The sequence below is a fragment of the Zosterops lateralis genome, assembly GCF_965231275.1.
Source record: "Zosterops lateralis genome assembly, chromosome: Z".
Taxonomy (NCBI): domain Eukaryota; kingdom Metazoa; phylum Chordata; class Aves; order Passeriformes; family Zosteropidae; genus Zosterops; species Zosterops lateralis.
This window is the reverse complement of record NC_139800.1, coordinates 52908434-52927037: the sequence shown is the minus strand read 5'-3', so window position 1 is coordinate 52927037 and position 18604 is coordinate 52908434. Positions and strand designations below refer to the sequence as shown.

Here is an 18604-nt window from a genome sequence, read left to right as displayed (position 1 = left end):
ACATCCTGTTTTGCATTCACAATTTCTCTGGCCTTGTGTAGTTTTTGCCTCTTGCCTGGTTTCCCTCAGAAGCATCAACTAACTTAGAAACCTGGTGTTCCATCAGGGCCTCATGCTCTCAGCTAGCCTATACATTATCTCCTTTTTTCTTGTAAAACTGAAAGCGTGGGGGGAAGTACCCTCACAAATACATGAGGAAGTAAAAAGTTAATAGTCTAGACAATTGAATTAGTGCTTTTAAAAACTAATTTATAATCCATGAAAAAGTCATTGAACCAATTAATTTAAGAGTCATTGCTTAAGGGAGGTAAATTCTATTGCCTACGTTCACTTAATTGTTCTAAAGGTTTTCTGAGAAATAAACACCAAGAGGCATACCTAAAAAAAACCCACAACAAAATCAACCAAACAAAAACCCACAAAGCAAAACACAAAAACAGGAGCCCAATTCTTTCAGATAAAAATCAAGTGTTCACGGCCTGTAGTTGGTCTGTTATATCCTTCCAGAGGAAGAGTACTGAATGCTTTGTGTAGCCTTCTGCTATGGGAAATTCAATCCGTGGTGCGTGTGCTAGAAATTATGAAGCTATTAATGTTGAACCTGAAATTCGACCTTCTCTTTCAAAATTTTTAGGTGATACAAAAGGTTTTTAACTGATATATATTCTGTATGTTTTCCAGACAATTGAAATTGAAACAAATTGAAATGTTGAAAACGTCACAAAACAAGATGTTTGCACCTTTGAAGTATCACTCAACAGACTATTTATATGAGGTATGGTTTTATTGTTTCTCTTAATAGTCTGAATGAAATATAGCAGTTACTCATGAAAAGATTGAGTACACATTTAAAAAGATAACAATAACTACTTTCTTCAGAATTCACTTTCAGAGAGGTTGTGCTGCACTCTGTGGGTTAACAGTGAAATGATTACAGGATTTTTTTAGTAAAAACTTTAAGTACAGTTTTGCACAGACTGAAAAGGATCAGTTATTTCTAGTGTCTGTTGCATTTACAATTTATTTATCATGAACATACAAGTTTCCTGCTTAGAGCTTTCTTTGGAGAATACACTGTGCCTTCTAGTGTGTTAATTTAAATTAATTACTTTGTGGAGAACTAATCCAACTTCCTAGCTACTTTGGCATGTGTTAGAATAGTGATGCACAATGCTTTATTCCTCAGTGATTGTAGGGGAAAGTTTTTGAAATGTAGTAGATTAAATTCAAGGAAAGGAGTTTGTTTATTTTATCCAGTACAAACAGTGAATATTTTGGCTTTACAGATTTTGATCAGGTAAGATTTAGAAGCCTTGTGAAGTCTTGTTTCCTTCCTGTCTCCCTCTGTGATGTTGCCAGTCTCTTCTCCCTGAACCACCCTGTCATAACTGGCTTTTTACTTACTTAAGTTTTCAAAGAAAACCACAGACCAAATACAAGATTTCCCTTCCCTAGAGAAGCAGAGTGGCTTTGGCAGAAGGGGGCATTTGTAGTGTGTGAGCAGGCCAATGTAGCAAGACATGATGCCTTCTGGAGTTCAGGGAGGGTACAAGAGCACACAGAAGTGCTCCTAGCACATAACTGGAGAATTGCAGCCTGGGAAGTGGTCCAGCAATAGTACTTCCAGTTAATCTGTGATCCGTGTTATGAAACATTGCCCACATCCTTTTCCTTAGAGTACAGCAGCTGTTCCATATAGTGCTGGTGTATGTACCTACTGTTTTATTAGGTTGTAGCAACCAGAACTTATTTTTCTATTGTAATTCCAACAGCATGCAGTCTGTCATGCATTATTTGGGTGGAAATCTTCTCAGTGTAGTCCCATTCATCTCGATCACCAGTTGTTTCCATATTATCTATGAATAAAAAACAGAGGTGTTAGCGAAACATGTTATGGGCTATATGCAAAAGAGAAGAATTACTTGGCTTTTCTTGTCTGAGTTTTGAGGAAGATGGTGCTGACATCAGGACAACTGAAAACTTTTAGAAGAGAAATGCTGAGTGACCTGCTGAATGGCTGCTCTGAAACTGTAAATCTTGCACTGTAGTGCTACCAGAAGAGGTTAATGGATGTGGTCACACACTTAAAGGTATTACAGATCTGACTGTGCAAGGGAGATGCTCTGCTCAAACTGCAGCTTCTGTTTCCACTCTTGTGCCCAGTTGCTACCCTGTAGAGAAAGTTACATTTTGTTGATTTTTCATGTATCATGTGCATGTGACTAAAGCTTCCCGCTTTTAGGAACTGCCAGAATTTAATGACCTTATATCAAACTGCTTCCAGCACCTATCTGCCTCACCTGGATGTAGATTCCTGCTCCTAATATACTTGTTATGCACTTATATCAATTCCAGGTATAGTTTTTCCAGCTTCCCTTTATAAGTATTTGTGAGGAAAGGAGCCTTTTTAGACATCCTAGATGCAAGAGTTACATATTTCATGCTCCTGAGTGTTGTAGGTGTGATTGCAAGTCATATTGGCAGTGCAAGGTTTTCTTATGTTGTAAACTGACAATACATGCAAACAATACATACACACAATATCTTTTAGTTAGAAGAAAAACGTGCAGAGACCTTTATATATCTTGATAAACAGGGGTAAAGGTGCACTGATTGAATGCTGCAGCCATTAATAATGGCCTTGCAAAACACTTAAATACTTTTGAGAATGACAAGAAAGGTTGTGTCATGTCAGACTTTAAGTGATCTAGTTCCGCTTAAACTTTATGCTTAGAACTATTTCATTTAAAATATTTTGTAAAATGCACAGTTTTCCTGGTTTAAGGCTATTACCTGTCATGATAGCTCTAGGATGTATTTCTTCCACTTCACAAATATCAGTGGCAGAAAACAATTTTAGCTATTAAGCTAAAATTAGCCTCAGTAAAACTACATAGTGGTATTTTAAATTTCTTTCTGATCTCTGTTTTATTATTGCATATACTTATTTGTTCAATAGTTTCTACAGTAGCAGTAGCATTCTTCTTTAACCTAAGAGTCACTGACAACTTTTATGTGCCAATTCTGACAGCTTCTTTTAATGAAGAGAAGGGTACTCCTGAGCATTTTCTCTTCCTGTTATCTGTATTAGGAAATTCACTAGCTGCCCTTTATTTTATGAGATATGTTGTTTCAGCAGTACACTTACTGTTTCAGCAGTAAATTTCACTACAGATTATCTAAACTGAAAAATGGCCAGTAACATGTAGAAGACATAGGTCCAGCTGCCTGTAGTTGTCTAATTCTGTCTTCTTTATTCAGAATTTGTGAAAGAGATCACTGAGGAAATGCCATGGTTTTACTTAGGCAAGAGGAACTGCACTGGATCAGATCTGTTTTTTCACAAGAGCCTTTTCAGGAAAAGATGCTATGATGGCAGGAGGTTTCACTTTTTTTATTAAAATTAACTAGCATTTACAGAATTGCCCCACAAAGGATTAAAATGTATTGATGAAGTGACAGTTCTTGTTTTCATTGCTTCCCATGTGTGTGTTTGTTGGTGTTGGTTTATTTTGGTTGGTTTGTTTGAGGTTTTTTTGCCCCTAAGTTTTCTCATTTCTTAGACAAGAAGGTTTGAAAAGTACACCAATAGTACAGTGGTTTTGGTTGCAGTCCAAATCAGTGAAATATTTCAAGTATTTCTAGTTTGTCACCTGAGATGTCTAATAGGACAAGCTATTTTTGGCTTGACAGGATATGTTGAAATGGGTGGGCAATTCTGGGACCTGAAATAATGCAGCTGAAGTGAGGCAATGGGTTTACAACTAGAGAAAAGTTTCTGGTCTCATTCATTATGTTCTTCCACATGACTATAGCTACTTCTCTTTTCCAATATGCTTTTTACTCCACTGACTTTTAAAAAAACAACTTCTTTCTTCTTTTTTCTATAAACTTGTTAAACACAAATATGTAAGTATAATTTTTCTTTGCTTCCTGATCTCACTGGTTATTCCATCGTTCTGTGCTCTTTATACAATACTGGGCATGGGTTTCTGTGACAAAATAACTGTAAGATAGTTTATTGAACTTGGTACTCAGTGAAAAGCTACTAAACTTGCCACATAGGCTATTTAATTCCAGAATTCAATTGATTACTACCCCTGGTTTTAGTGAAAATTAAAGGCTTTAAAAGGGCTTTCATTAGCTCATAATGGCACATGAAAGACAAGAGGCCTTAGAATATTAAAAGCACTTGAAACAGCAACAGTAGGAATGATACTGAATTGTTTCTGGTCAACTTATCCATCTGTCCATTCAGGAGACCATTCCAAGTGTTGAGATCAGCATTTGTAATTGCACGTTCAAAATTTAGTCCAAGTGTAGGTATGGTTGTGCATACTCAGAGGTGTAGATTAAAAGTTAAATAGCAAATCAGGTAAATATTAGTATCTTCTCTTAGTTTGGACTGTGTTAGTGTTCCAAAAATAAGGTTTAATTGCAAAATATTGTGTTCTAATAGAAAGCTCTTGAAAGCAGTGGGAGTGTTTGAAGGGGCAGTGCACAGAAAGAATGGAACTGTCTCTCTCGTGATTTTATCACATGCCTTTTTTTATTCAGAGCATGGCGAGACAAAAGTTTTCCATCTGGAAATTATCACTCTGCTTTCCTTCCTGTTTCCATCAAGATGAAAAGTATCATCTCACTGGACTCTTTGCTGATGATAAGTATAGGAAGCCATGGACTAGAAGTATGTTATATAATCCTTAAATCTTAGTTTAGATTTACTGTAGATTAAAGGAAAAGCTTATGTCTATCCATAATATGATAAATCTGTTAAAAAAAATTGTGTCCAGACATAACTCTATGCCACTTCTTATAGCTCTTGTAGGTAGAACATCTTTATTGCCCAAATTGAAACAAATGGGTAATAGGTGTTTATTTGAGTGGCACCATAAACAAGATTATATTTGATTAGTTTATAGAGATCTCTGGAAAGTTTTCTTTCCAGAGAAGTGTTTATGGAAGAAAAGCAATGATCAAAGATAAGTAAAATACCAAATCTGATTAGTTGGGAGAGGTTTGGAAGATGATGCTGAGGTGGTGAGATGTGGGGGAAAATGAGGTTTGCAAATGGCAAAGGAAATATAAGTATAAAAGTGTTGGCATCTTTCTTGTTCATTTGTATAACTTTCGCTAATGGAAACAAAAGGTATTTCTTCTATACATCATTTGTAAAGTTTGATTAACCTCTGCAATGATTTAATCAATATATAAAAATTCATTTTAATATTTTCCATGTGACTTTTTTTTCCCCTTTTTGTCTTAGTTGGTTCAACACAGAACATTATTGCTATTTCAGTATTGGATCAATGGAAGAAAAGTTTACCTGTGGAGGATTTCCTGGAAAAGTCAGTAGCTTTAAAACAATTAAACTCAGTAACATTGAAAACATTTATGATTTCTTTGATATCATTCATTTACTTCGTGAATTATGAGCTAATGATAAAAACAGAATATAAAGACATTTCCTGACAGTAGCAAGCGTGCTGGAGCTGTACACACTATCAGATAGCTTAGAGATGAGTTTTTTTCACTAAAAGTAGTACTGTGTTTTTATGGAGTTCAGTGGTTCTTTATATGATTTTTTAATGGTTGTGCAATCTATTTTTGACATTGGAGAAAGTCTCTGAAAACTGCATGAACATGAAAGTAAGCGTTTTCCCCCCTCTTCTGTAAGACAATTAACTCATGTAACGGTGCAAGCATAGCTATATGACTTGAACATATTTTTCCATACTTAGAATAGTCTGCATTTAAATATTTGCCATTTTCTAGAAAAGCCTTACTAGGGCTTACTAAACTTTGGAAGAGGTGGCCTGTGTAGTCTCAAAATAAGTAACTCAGGTTTGTTCTATCTATAAAACTGCAGTAAAACCCAGTGATTTCAGTGAAGTTGTAACTTGGGCAGTGTTTCAAGGTTCATGGGTTTTCAAAGGATTATGCCATGTGATTTGGATATTAGTTATTATCAGTACCACATGGTTATGAGTTGTGAACTATATTACTTGTGGCTTCAAAATTAAGTTCTGAACTATAATCAAAATGTTGTAAAATAGTTGATTTTTTTAGAGGTGTGTAGCAGAGATTCCCCTCTATTGCTGTTTACACATGAAGTCTTGTACTGAATTTCAGAGGTACACTTATACACTGTTTGCTTTTATAAGAATTATCTTTAGATGACTAGCAAATAGCAAGATGGTGTAATACTAAGTATTAGTATTAAAAATATTAATGAATCAATAGGATGCAAAATGAGAAATCAGTTGTCTGAAATGAGAATATTAAGTACAATAACTGTAGATGAGCTGATTTTGGTGCTTCAGAAATGTCAGCCCTTATCAGAGTTACTATAATGTTGCAGTCAATTTATGAGTTGCACAGCATTAACACATATTTTAATCAAATTTTGTAGCTGTTTTGTCCAGATGCATACTTAGCACAGGAAAATTATTGCTTTTTTTTTTCCCCTTTCTGTAGTCAAATTATTTTCCTACTTCTTTGGCAATTGGTAGGGAGGTTTTCTTAATAAATAATAGTAGTACTGAGGGTAGTATGAAAAGTTACAGGAAATTGAAATAGTTTTGTTTCTTCACTTGCCCTTTTTCGTATTGTTGTTACTTACAATTTCTTCATGGTTTTTGAAACAGAAGTGTATATTTAACCCAGCAGCAAATTTCTGTCACAAACGTTATGACATCAATAGGTTTGATGCATTTTTTCTTTTCGTTCAGTTTGATGCTGGGTGTAAACTTCAAGGGCTTTTTCTTGGGGAGGAATTGAACATGTGGCTTGACCATAGATCAAATGAATGGAGAGAACTCTGTAATTTCCAACCTTTTTCAGTGAATATGGTGATTCTCAAAGTTCTTAGAGCACTTAAGTGCTGTTGATTCATGGAGAAATCAGGAAGTTATAATATTGATGTTGCTACAGCTTAAGTGTCAGGTATTTTTTTCTGTTTTTTAGGAAACCTATCTCCTCTGTAGAGTTTCAGACTAGTAATGATTTAATAGAAGTTATTCCAAGTTCAAATCCTTACTCTCAAACTGATACAGAGGAATGTTTTTTACTTACGAAGAATGGTTTTAAGGAAGACTCCACCCAAGACAGATATTTGAAGATTTACTATGCCACTGAATTTAGAGTACCGCAGCAAGGTGAAATGTTTAATTCACTGTTTTCAGAATTTTGATAGCATAATCTAATTAACTTCCATAATTTTTTGCTCATGTTCTGGAAGACATTGTCATCAATATCCAGAGACATGGATAAAATCATTTGGGTGATCAAAAACTTTGCAGTTGTATATGGTATAACCACTAAAGACAGAATTATTCCCTGGAGAAGCAGGGTTAACAGTTCAAGAGAGATGCAAGCCAAAAGAAGTTTAAGATAGATTTTTTTTTTTTTTTTTTTAATGGAGATCTGTTTGAGTTAGCGTCATAAAACGGTTTGGTGGGAACATAATCAGTATCTATCATTGCCAGGCACTATGAGAGAACAGAGAGTTATTACAGATAGGAAGCCATCCAAGGAGTGAAAGGGAAATGAGGGAGTAAGGAGACTTCCATATTGGTAAAAAAATAAGGAAGAAGAGCAAAACCTCCCTTTGCCCTTCTATATGTATTGTATATATGTAAAATGTGTGAGTAGATATGTAAGTATTTCATACTGCAAATGTAAGGGAATGTGTCAAATGTACAGTGGTTACTGCATCGCTTCTGTCTCAGGAGAGCAGTAGTTTAAACTCAAAAGAAATAGAATAATGTGATGACTTGGGTTGGAAAGGACGTTTTATGGGAGTCCAAATCCCCTGTACCCAACTCAGATTGGTCAGATCCTCATCCAACCTCACCTGGAACACCTCCAGGGATGGAGCATCAATCACCTCCCTTGTTATAAGAAACTGCTTCCTTGCATTTAAGTTAAATTATCCCTCTTTAAGTTTAAAACCTAAGATCTAAAAAGCCTATCCCCACATTTTTTATAGGCCTCCTTTAAGTACTGAGAAGCCACAGTAAGGTTTTCCTGGAGCCATCTCCTCTCTAGGCTGAACATATGCCAATTCTCTCAGCCTTTTCTCAAAGGAGAGGTGTTCCTTTCCTCTGATTGCTTTTGTGATGCCTCCTCTGGGCCTGCTCCAAGAGGTCCATGTCTCTTTTCTACTGAGGACCCCATAGCTGGATGCAGGGCTCCAGGTGGGGTCTCACTAGAACAGAGCAGAGGGGCAGAATCCCCTCCCTCCCCTGCTGCCCACACTGCTCTGGATGCAGCCCAGGACACGTTTGGCTTTCTGGGCTGGGAGTTCCCATGGCTGGGTCGTGTCCAGCCTCTCGTCTCCCAGCACCCCCAGTCCTTCTCACAGGGCAGCTCTTGATTTGTTCATTTCCCAGCCTGTGTAGATACGATAATGTCATCTTGCTTGAAATCATAGTAATTTGCAATTTTTCTGTAAATTTTTTTCTTCAGAATTAGAGAATCTGAATTTAGGTTTAGACATGTATAGAGAGAGTGCCTCATTTCTACTTTTAAAATTGTACTGAGCTAAGTTTCTCGGCCAGAACCTACCTCAGAAGTTCCTTTATCACACTTGAAAGTGCAAACAAGGAAACAAAAAGGATGTATCTTTTGTTTTTAACAGGTATTATGTTAGACAAAAGAAAAAGCTAAAGAAAACTAGAGGTTGTCATGTGAACCATGGAAGTCTAGACTTCATTGCACTTTAAATGTTTTAGGATTTTTAAGCTCAAAGTAAAAAGCAGTTATTGTTTTGCTGACTCATAGTATTGAAACAGTTGCTCAACAATTCTCTTTATTCTGATAATCCTTAGTATTTTTATCTTGTTTTTAATGTGTTTTTTCTTCTATTTTGTCAGAATTATGTTTGGAAGAGGAGTTGGTTTTTATTGATAATCTTGAAACTTTTCGTAAAAAACTGCCAACTTTATCTATACTTCTGAGCAGACTACAATTTTTTTTAGTTAAAGATCCTCTTTTAGATTCTGGAGGACAGATTTTAACAGCAGAAAATATTTTCAGGTACCTACAAATTGCTGTATAATATTAAACATAAAAATAGTCTGTGTATAATGCCATTAACATTTTAACATTTGTTATATTTTACTTTTGTAACTAGTTTAGATTTGCAACAGATAAAGACTTCAGCTTTCCATCTTAGGACAAAATGAGGAGGGTGAAATTTATGTGTATTAAAAAACTGGATTAATGAAATTATGTCATTTTTACATTCTGTAGGTGTGAAATGCAATCAGGGTATTAGTTTTGGTGTATGAAAAACTGTACAACTGTCTTTTAGGGATGTTGTCCTCCCTCAAACTGACTGATTCCCTATCATGAAAGTATCACTAAATTTAGTAGGGCTAGGATTTTACACAAGCTTCCATGTTTCTTTTTTCTCTCCTCTCAGATATCCACCCAGTAAATCCATGCTCTTACCTGTTGAATTATATTTCTTCAAGTTTAAATTCTTATGGTTTTGCTCAGTTTTGTGTTACTAGGTTGATTGAATTTAATTGAATGACATCTATGTCATGAATTTGAGCAAAATGGTACATTAAAGCAGGTATGTTGTATCAAAAATGGGCCTAGTATTTTGTTGAGATACGCATTGTGTGCATACATTCATAAAGTCTGCTAAATCTTGTATTGATTTACTTCCTGTCTGGACTACTTGTGCTGCTTCCTTTGCACTTGGAAAGGTTGCATGACTGACAGGCAAGGTAAAGCAGATTTTTACTGAATCAATGTACCCATACAGTAGAACAAGGAGGAATTGGGTCGTTTTCTTGTTTTTTCAAACATGAATCCCACTCTTGCAATGACTCTTGGATTTAACACTGTGTGAAAATACCCAGTGAAGATAACATGATCCAAATTCTATATTGGCTTTGGGAAATACCAGTAATGGGAGAAAAAAAATGCTAGTGTGAGGGTTTACAGAAATAGCTCTGACCTCCTGATTTGCGGTTGACTAGCAAAGCCATGGACCTGTCCAAGGTGGGAGTCCACGTCTCCTACTGCAGCACACAGGGAGATGCATTTACAGAAAAGGAGTCAATTAGACAGACTTCAACTTCCGTTAAAATTCATGAGCATCCCAAGGCTGCACAGGGAACAATTTGTACTCTGCATTCTGAAATATTCCTTCAGAAAATAGTGGTGTCTAGGGACTGATGAGGAAGTTAATCCCCTAAAAAGTCACTGTAGATTTAATGCCTGTAATTAGCACAAAGGGTAAACCTGATGAAGCATTTTATTTCTACCTGACAAATCTTCATCCCTGTGCTGCTTGTGTCCTTGCTTTACAATGCAAGCAGCAGCTTCATTCCTCACTTTTACTTCCATGTTTTAAAGTTTTTCAGTTAAACCAGGAACATACTTTTAGTTTTCACTTTAAGCACACTCTGCCTTCTCTCATGCTGAATCTTTCCTGAAAATAGCAATGAAAGATGGCAAAAGAGAAATATGGCTAATAGATTAGAGATTTTATGTATAATAAAAAAAAAAAAAATTGACATTGGAAGAAATTAGATCTGCAGCTTTTGCAGAAAGCAGTTTTATGTGAGGGGAGGTTGAAGAATTAGAGAATCTGCATTTAGGTTTAGACATGTATAGAGAGAGGTGGGATGTTGAAAAATTATAATATGAAGGGTTTTTTCCGTAACTGTTTAAGGCAGGCCCCAATATTAAGCTGTTCTACTCTGCATATAATGTATTATTTCTTGAAAATATTTTTTGGTTAATTACACAGATCGGTACTCCATCACTTGGAACTGCCTTCTTGGAAAAGGCATGGATTTAGAAAAACTTTTGCCATGTATATGGCTATCAAAACTATTGCTAAGAGTTTCAGTCTTAGACGTTAAGTAATACAAAGAAGTCACTTACTTTCTTTTATGATCTTTTAAAGAGAATGTTTGACTTTCCAAAATGGAATGAAGATGGAAGAGAGTCAAAATGAATTGCAGGGGATTAAAGAGAATTTCTGTACTGTATCTATAAAAGATGAAGAGGTATCATCCTGTTCTTTCATAGTATATAGTATTAGTAGTTGTTCTACGTTATGTGGATGTATTTGTTCACCTGCAAGTCATCTTACTGAGTTTTTTTCATATTTGCCAAATATTTTGAACTTTCATGTTTCCAAGATTAAAAAACACTGCTATTATTTGTAATCTTTTAGTTCTTGAGTGCTGTTTTTAGGTCTCTCCACTCTGACCAGCTATTTCTCCTGGTACCTAATTTGTTTGCAGTTTTCTGTAGATACTTGTTACACTAAGAAAAAAAAATAATCAGAACAGGAAGCTATGACATGAGCATGGGAAAGGGAAAGCTACAAGACATGTTCAGGGATCTGGAGGGTCAGCTTGGCTTTTTTTTTTAAAAGAAGTCAAATCTCCTTTTGGTCCATTTTTCAAAATTCTGAAAAACAAACTTTCAGTAAAATAAATTAGGATTGTGCTTGGTTGGGAACTGTAAGCTAAAACACACTTTTTACATTCTACTGACTCAATCTGAAGTTGTGTAACATTGTATTTTACCTTGTATTGAGGAAAGCTTTCTGTGTGCTGTGTAAATATCAAGTGATTTCTATCCTACAAGCTCTTAAATTGGTTTAGAATAATTTCAAAATTTTGAAGAAGTTTTGACTGTATAGAAGTATCAAAGGAAATTTACTGGCCATTCTGTTATGATTAATTTTTTTTTTTTCAGTATTTCCTGTTGCCTGTTGAGTTAGAATTTGGCAAACCCAACGACCACAGATCTGATTGTCTTAAGATTCCATCATACTTACAATTAAAGGAGGTGTTAAATTTAGCTCCAGACACTGTAGATGATGAAGACCTTTGCAAACAAGTCATCCGAGAAGGTGAGAGCTGGTTTTCTTCAGTGCTTGGCCTGATTTTCCTTTCGTTTGAACACATTTAACATAATCAAGGTCTTTTTTATTGTATTCACTTAAAAATTACTTCACAGCTTATCAGATGAGAATTTCTGTGCATGAACTTGGAACTGTGTTACACTCAAATTTCTAGTATTAGAAATGTCTCGTTAAGGAGTAGTAACTACTTATCCAGGGTTGTGTTGTAATCTTGAACACAAATATGAGCCATGATTTGTGATATATAATCAACCATAGCTATAATAATTTGGTCTTGTGTCCTCTAATATGTTTTTAAGTTTACTTTCAGAGACATCCCTAAGAGGATTATATGCAAAACAGTCATACCATAAAAAATGCTTTCATTGCATTGAAATTGCAAACACAAATTCAGATTTCTGGGGAAAAATGATTAAATATTTCCACGGATAACAGGATTATTCTCAATGATGATAATAGTTTCTTTAAAGGAATTTTAGAAAAATTACTAAATGCTTTTAGATTGCTGATAAATGTTACTTTAACAACAGTTATTGACTAATGGATTGATTTGTGTAACGGTATTTTGTTTAGTTAAAAGAAAAATGGCCTGAAGGTTGGTTTGCTTTTTTTTTTTAAGTCAAAACAAATAATTTTCCACTTTTTGGTGAACAGGAAGCAGCTCAAAGAAGGAAGATTAATGCTTCTGAAAAGATGGAGCATGTGTGCTACATTTTGTGTCTGATAGGGCAGCACTTTGAAGCAATCCAATCTCTTACTGGAGATAGAAACAAAAGTTTTAAAAGTAGATATTTGACTAAAACAGTTTCATGTGCATTCCTCTGATATATTTAGTATGTGCCTTGTTTCAGGCTGAGATTGCAGAGATTCGATGATTCTGTGCATAAAAGTCAGCCTATTGGGGGTATTTTTGTTCTATTTTATTCCTTTTTTAGTAGCAAAAGAATCTATATACACATACTCCTAGTAAACTGGGCTACTAAGATGTTCTGGAAATTGTTGTAGTTATAACACCTTGAAATAATTCAGATAGTGAGTACAATATTGTGGGGGATTTTTTCTGTCACTTGGTGGATGAGACTGAGCTCTGCTCTAATCAGCTAAAGCACCTGGGGTTACTAAGCATGACTAATTTTTCATAACAATATATCATGGAGGTACAATAAAAAGATTGAAAGCTCTGACAGGAAAAATTAATAAATAGTTCATTTATGGCACCTTTTAAAATCTGTTTTCAGATCTCAAAGCAGAAATTACATACAAAATAGAAATCTCCAAGTACTGTGCCATGCCACGAGAGGTTTGCTCCAGTATTAGCACAAGTATGTTGGAATTCTGTGACTCAGGTAGGAAGATCTCTATAAATCAGGGAGTGATATTTAAAATAAATTCTTCAAGTAGTTCTTCTAATATTCTAATTGTGGGAGACCATGTACCAACCACATTGGTAAGAAGATCCACTTCATGTAATGTATTCTTTTGTAACCACACCATAAGGAGGTAGAAGTGCCATACTCCTTTCTAGAGCTTCATAGTCTAAACACAAGCAACTTGATAATTCCTTCATGTTGCTTTTGGCTGTAAGTGATGTCTGTAACTTTTGCACTGTATTTGATTTTTAGTTCTTTTTTTATCTAGCAACTAATCTACCAAAAGAGGGCAGATGAAAGTTAAGGCAGATTGATTAAAATTGTGGAGTCAAAGAGCACAGTTTAAAGCTTGTTAAAGTCTTATATAAATAAATGCTTTCAAAAGAGGGTGGTGGAGAACAATTCAGGTAGAAGTGCTGTGTTTCTTTTCAGGAGAAGATGCTATGATGGCAGGAGTTTTTGCTTTTTTTAATTAAAATTAACTAGCATTTACAGAATTGCAACTGTCCCACAAAGGATTAAACTGCTGTGTTTGCAAGTTCTAGAGATTCAAAACTCTTGTGAAGACATTCTGTTTTGCAAATGGTTCAGTAATTATGTGTGATTGAGAAGTTAAGCCAGAGTTGTTTTCTACAGAAATAAACTCAAACTATTAAATATTTGCTAATGTGCATTGAATCCTTGCTCCTTCTGCACTGGGATCAGGAAATACTCTGTGTGTCCACCTTTAATAGCTTGAAAAGTCAAGTTACCATCAACCAATCCTGAGCAGCTTTGGTGTCTCGCTGCTCAGCCTTGTTATCCAACCTTAGTTAAAGGTTTTTCAGGTTCCAGGTGTAACCTTTCAAAATAATATACAGTCTTTGCCAGCTCTACTTAATCCACAGTTAAATTCTGGCTAAGCAAGGCAGAAAAAAGGCTGTGCTGGTGACATTTTTCACCTTGCATTTAAGGCAGTAGGGCCTGCACAATGAGTAACATTTACAAATGAATGTGATCTGAGCAGAGTGTCAATACGTGATTATACACATACATCTCATCTATATACTATCTATGGAAAGACCTATCCATTGTTGCATTGGACAGTAGTAGTATTATCCATCAGTGCTTGTTCACTTGATAGTTTTTCATCCAGAAGTTACTATAGTACTTGAGAAATAGTGAGTTTTCTCCAGAACAAGCCCCTTCCTATTGTCTTAGTTTTGACAAGTTTTAAGCTGAGCTGATAGTTGTCCCCTTCAGGCTAATAGTATCATGCTTCAGATACTATATTGTAGTGGAGTTTTGAGTGGAAAAATCATGTGATTTCAATGTGTCTGATATAAAAGCTCAGTGCAAATACACCAAGACTGTTTTACATCTGGAGATTGTCTAGCATGATAAACTGTAATCTGTATCTAGTCAACTCTCTGACTGCTCTTTACTTCTGAAGCTTACAAGCAGGAGGGGCTTAAGTGCAGTAGATCTGACTCTTCTCGGTATATAGTAATAATAAATTGTTACTGTTATTTATTATTATTACTACTAATAAATTATAGACTGATCGTCTCTAGGATATTGTCCATTCTTCTGCAGTAGATGAGTAGTCAAGCCATCTTAAATTGTCTTTTAAAGAAAGTGGCTGTTTTAATCTTTATTACCAGTTGCTCTCTTAGCTCTGCTGTTGAATTCTATTGTTGGGGCACCATCAGCTTCCATCTCACTCTGTCTCTCTCTCTCTTTTTTGTTCTTCCCTGCATAGTCTGTAGGATAGAGAGCTACAAATGTGTGCAAGCACTGCTAGAACATCATTTGATAGCGAAAGTTTCTGCATTGGGTGTCAGGTTACAGCTGAGATACCTGACAGTCTTCTCCTTCTAATTGATTTTGCTCTTTATGAGTTACCAGAAGTATAATATGTTTGCTTGAATTCAGAGAAGGTGGAGTCATAAGACTAAGCAGTCTTTCTCTAGTCATTGAGTTTGTTTAAAAAAGGCATCAAGAGACAAGATATTTCTCTGAGTCAGCAATATTCTAAGAAGGAGAATGTTACTCTGAGTGTAGGCAGAGTTTAACTAATGTAGCCCATAAAAAAATCCAATCTCAAAGGCAAAAATAACTAGATAAGAACAAATATGGATAGTATTGCTCAAAGGGAAAGAATAGTAGATAGAGCAGATATTTTGTCCTGAGATCAGCTTGTGTCCTGTTCCAAGTCCTAAAATCGTTCCTCCTCATAAAAAACAGTTTGTGAGCTGAAGTTCACAGCTTAAGTTCATTGAACGTTTTTGTTCTAAGTGGGAAAGAAGTTATACGGAGTGGAAAGTATATTGCCCTTTTTTTGTATCCACTTTTATTTCTTACCTTATTTTTCTTGCTTTTCTAGTATGTTTGTGTCCTCTGGCTTTCTATTACTGTCCCTTACCCTTCCTGCCCAACAATTGGCCTGTTTGGTCCTTCAAGGAAAAGCTAAAAGCAGCTGGCAGGTGACTGATTCATAGCCTGCTTTGTGCAAATTGGCCAGGCATTGTGGGTATGATGATTGCACCTATTTACTGCCTGGTGGAATGAATAGGGAATTTATTGTGTTTTCCCTTTTGGAGGCACTGATTTATTCACAATTTTTCTACATTTGTTTTCACAGAACATGGAACAACTGTGTTTTTTGTGATTTCTACTTTCTGGTTAGTTGAAGGCCAGAGAGATTAATACCAGGCCAATCATGTGAACCACCAAAATCAATGAAATTGCAAATTTGTAATAAGACTTGACTAAAACCCAATAATCATTAATATGTTCACCTTTAATATGAATGGAGGGTGAAAAAAGAATGTTTAAAGTGACTCGTAGAGAACTTTTAACATGCTAGATTTGTTTGTATACTGCTTTAAAAAATTGGTTCTTTTTACAGCACCAAATAAACCTGGTGCTGTAATTAATTTCAGTGATCATCCCTAGAAATTTCAATGAGTACTAATTCTTCTTGAAAGAGTAATTTTTTCATTAAAACCCTGTTTTTGAAGTTCCTGAGGCTGTTCTTACAGCCAGCATAATATTGCCTGTAGTATCCCTCTCACTTAATTAACTTAATTTATGGGGGAACTACCTAAGAAGGCCAACAGGCATGAATATCAAAGTCTCAGCCATGGTGATTTAATTATAGAAATGATTTTATATGAGAAACATATGTACACAGAACTACATCAAAGGAATGTGATGTACAATTTTTTTCCCAAATTGTCTGGAAATTGGATATGAAGTATTTGGAGTTTATTGAATTGTCCCATAAAAATATTTTCTATTTTAATTCAGAACTTCACTAGTGTAAGATTTGTAAGCATGTGTATTTCATTCACAAGTAGCTTTGTGATTTTGATTTTCGTTTTGTTTTGGCTGGGGCTTTATGAAATTTCCAGCTGAATATATTCCATATTTGAAAGATGAAATGGAAATGCCTTTAACTCCTCCATGCAGACAACAAAGATCATGGGTTAATTTTCTGTGCAGAGGACTTCAAGAAGAACCTATTTCTCTCTCTGGTAACAGGTAATATGAAACCTTGGTAGTGACACATTCTTTCATAAATCCTCAAAATTACTGAAAAAATAACTTGAGTGTATTTATGAATTGGTACTTACATTCTTTGAGCTGCACGTACGTTGTGTTTTGTGTGATAGAGTGACAGAATTCACAATCCATACGTGTGGTTTTCTAGAGGAGCCTGAAAAAGGAAAGGAAGTTGCTTCTGCTGACCTCTTTCTCTGGGGAGATTTAATAGCCTGAAAATTCAGTCTCCTTTTCACAGTAGGCAACAGTAAATATTTGAAGTATTTAGCAAGTATGTGTATGGGCATATGCATGTATTTATACCTATGGCAAGCACATATGTTTCACAAGGGTCACCTGCAAAATGTCCAGAAGAGATGTAGTAAGAAAGTATAGTCTGTTTTGGGGATATCCTCCAACAAGAGATTTCAGGCCTTTTCATGCTGGCATAGGATTAGGATTGCTCCATTTTTTCCTTTTCATCTTGTTTGAGACTAGCATTTCTTGCCTTGCTGTCTTTCTAACATGCAGGAAGAATTTCAATATCCCTTTGGGGTGGGAGCCATGGTATAGACAGAATTCTCATTTAGTGCTACTTTACTTCATGATCCAGCCTTTATGGCTCCTCCTCTCATTCTTGCCTATTGTCCTCTGTATGGATAGGAAAAAAAAATTAATGAATGAGTGAATGCATGAATGAACTGAAAATTTAAAGACAAGGTATATCTTTAAAAGATCAAAATTCAACAGATAATGCTGCTAAACTTCATACCTGCAAGTTGGTTTTTTCTAATGTTCTTCGTAGTATTTTGATTGCAGAGCCCTCTAGGGAATTCTTAGAATCTTTGGTATGGCACTCAGAGAAGTATCGGGATAATATGAGCTCTCTTTTGCTTGTCGGTAAGGATTTCTAATTGATGATCAATTTCTAAGTGATGTTTGAAATTTCCATGTATATGGAGAAATATAGCAGAAAAGATAATGTGTTACTACAGAGCATGTATTTTGGGCCATTGAAGTTTATCCAATTACTATAACCTTGTGAAATTTGGATTATGTGATTATTTTAGTACATGTAAAAGTTACAGTATGGCAACATGGAAGTGGGTATGCCATGTATCCTTCTATGAAGGTAATTTGAAAAAAGTAAGAGTAAAGATGGGGGTTTTTTTTACAGTGTTCACTACTATCATATACATTAACTAATAGCTGTAATTTGGCAATCTGTTTAAATCCTTCCTGTCTGCTATTTTCCCTTAAATAATGTTCCAAAATATGTAGCAATTGCTACAATAGTACTGTTAATGGAAAATAGTATTGTAACTTCAGAAGAGTAGAAGAGAAGCAGAATACACAAAACCAAAACAAGCCACAGGGTATTCATAAAAGTGCCAGAATATGTATTACCACTATTTTTTGTTTCACTTTATTTGCCTTCATTTTACAATTACAAGTCTCAGGATTGAGTTATGTATATTGACTTGTTTTGTTGTTCAAAGCACTTGTACATTGATTTACAGTTGAAAATAATGTATGGTATGCTCATCACCATTTCAATTATTTTTTTTTTTCACATAAGGATTATGATAAGACTTTGTAACCATGACAACTCACAGATAATTAACAAGATAATTAGTAACTTTAGTAATGCAGCTACACATTATTAGATCTGAAAAAAATATTGAAACCTTCACCCCTCTTATTCACAGAACACAGAAAAGCACACTTGCTCTGATAATATTAACTGCTTTGTTCTCAAATCTATTGATGGACACAGAGTTACAAATGGAAGTATGAAATATATATA

The 18604-nt window shown here is 35.2% G+C and overlaps 1 protein-coding gene across 1 annotated transcript in view; it reads left to right on the top strand.

The window, feature by feature from the left end:
- Nucleotides 1-706: 706 nt before the first annotated feature.
- Nucleotides 707-18604, top strand: part of SHOC1 (shortage in chiasmata 1) — a gene marked incomplete at both ends in the record, with an annotated part of 46072 nt that continues 28174 nt past the window's right edge. The window contains 10 exons of the mRNA XM_083883180.1: nt 707-775; nt 4558-4687; nt 5267-5348; nt 6967-7157; nt 8877-9039; nt 10931-11033; nt 11734-11890; nt 13141-13248; nt 16668-16797; nt 17603-17697. Of these exons, the coding sequence (XP_083739306.1) occupies nt 707-775; nt 4558-4687; nt 5267-5348; nt 6967-7157; nt 8877-9039; nt 10931-11033; nt 11734-11890; nt 13141-13248; nt 16668-16797; nt 17603-17697 (1228 nt within the window). The remainder of the gene's footprint in view (nt 776-4557; nt 4688-5266; nt 5349-6966; nt 7158-8876; nt 9040-10930; nt 11034-11733; nt 11891-13140; nt 13249-16667; nt 16798-17602; nt 17698-18604) is intronic.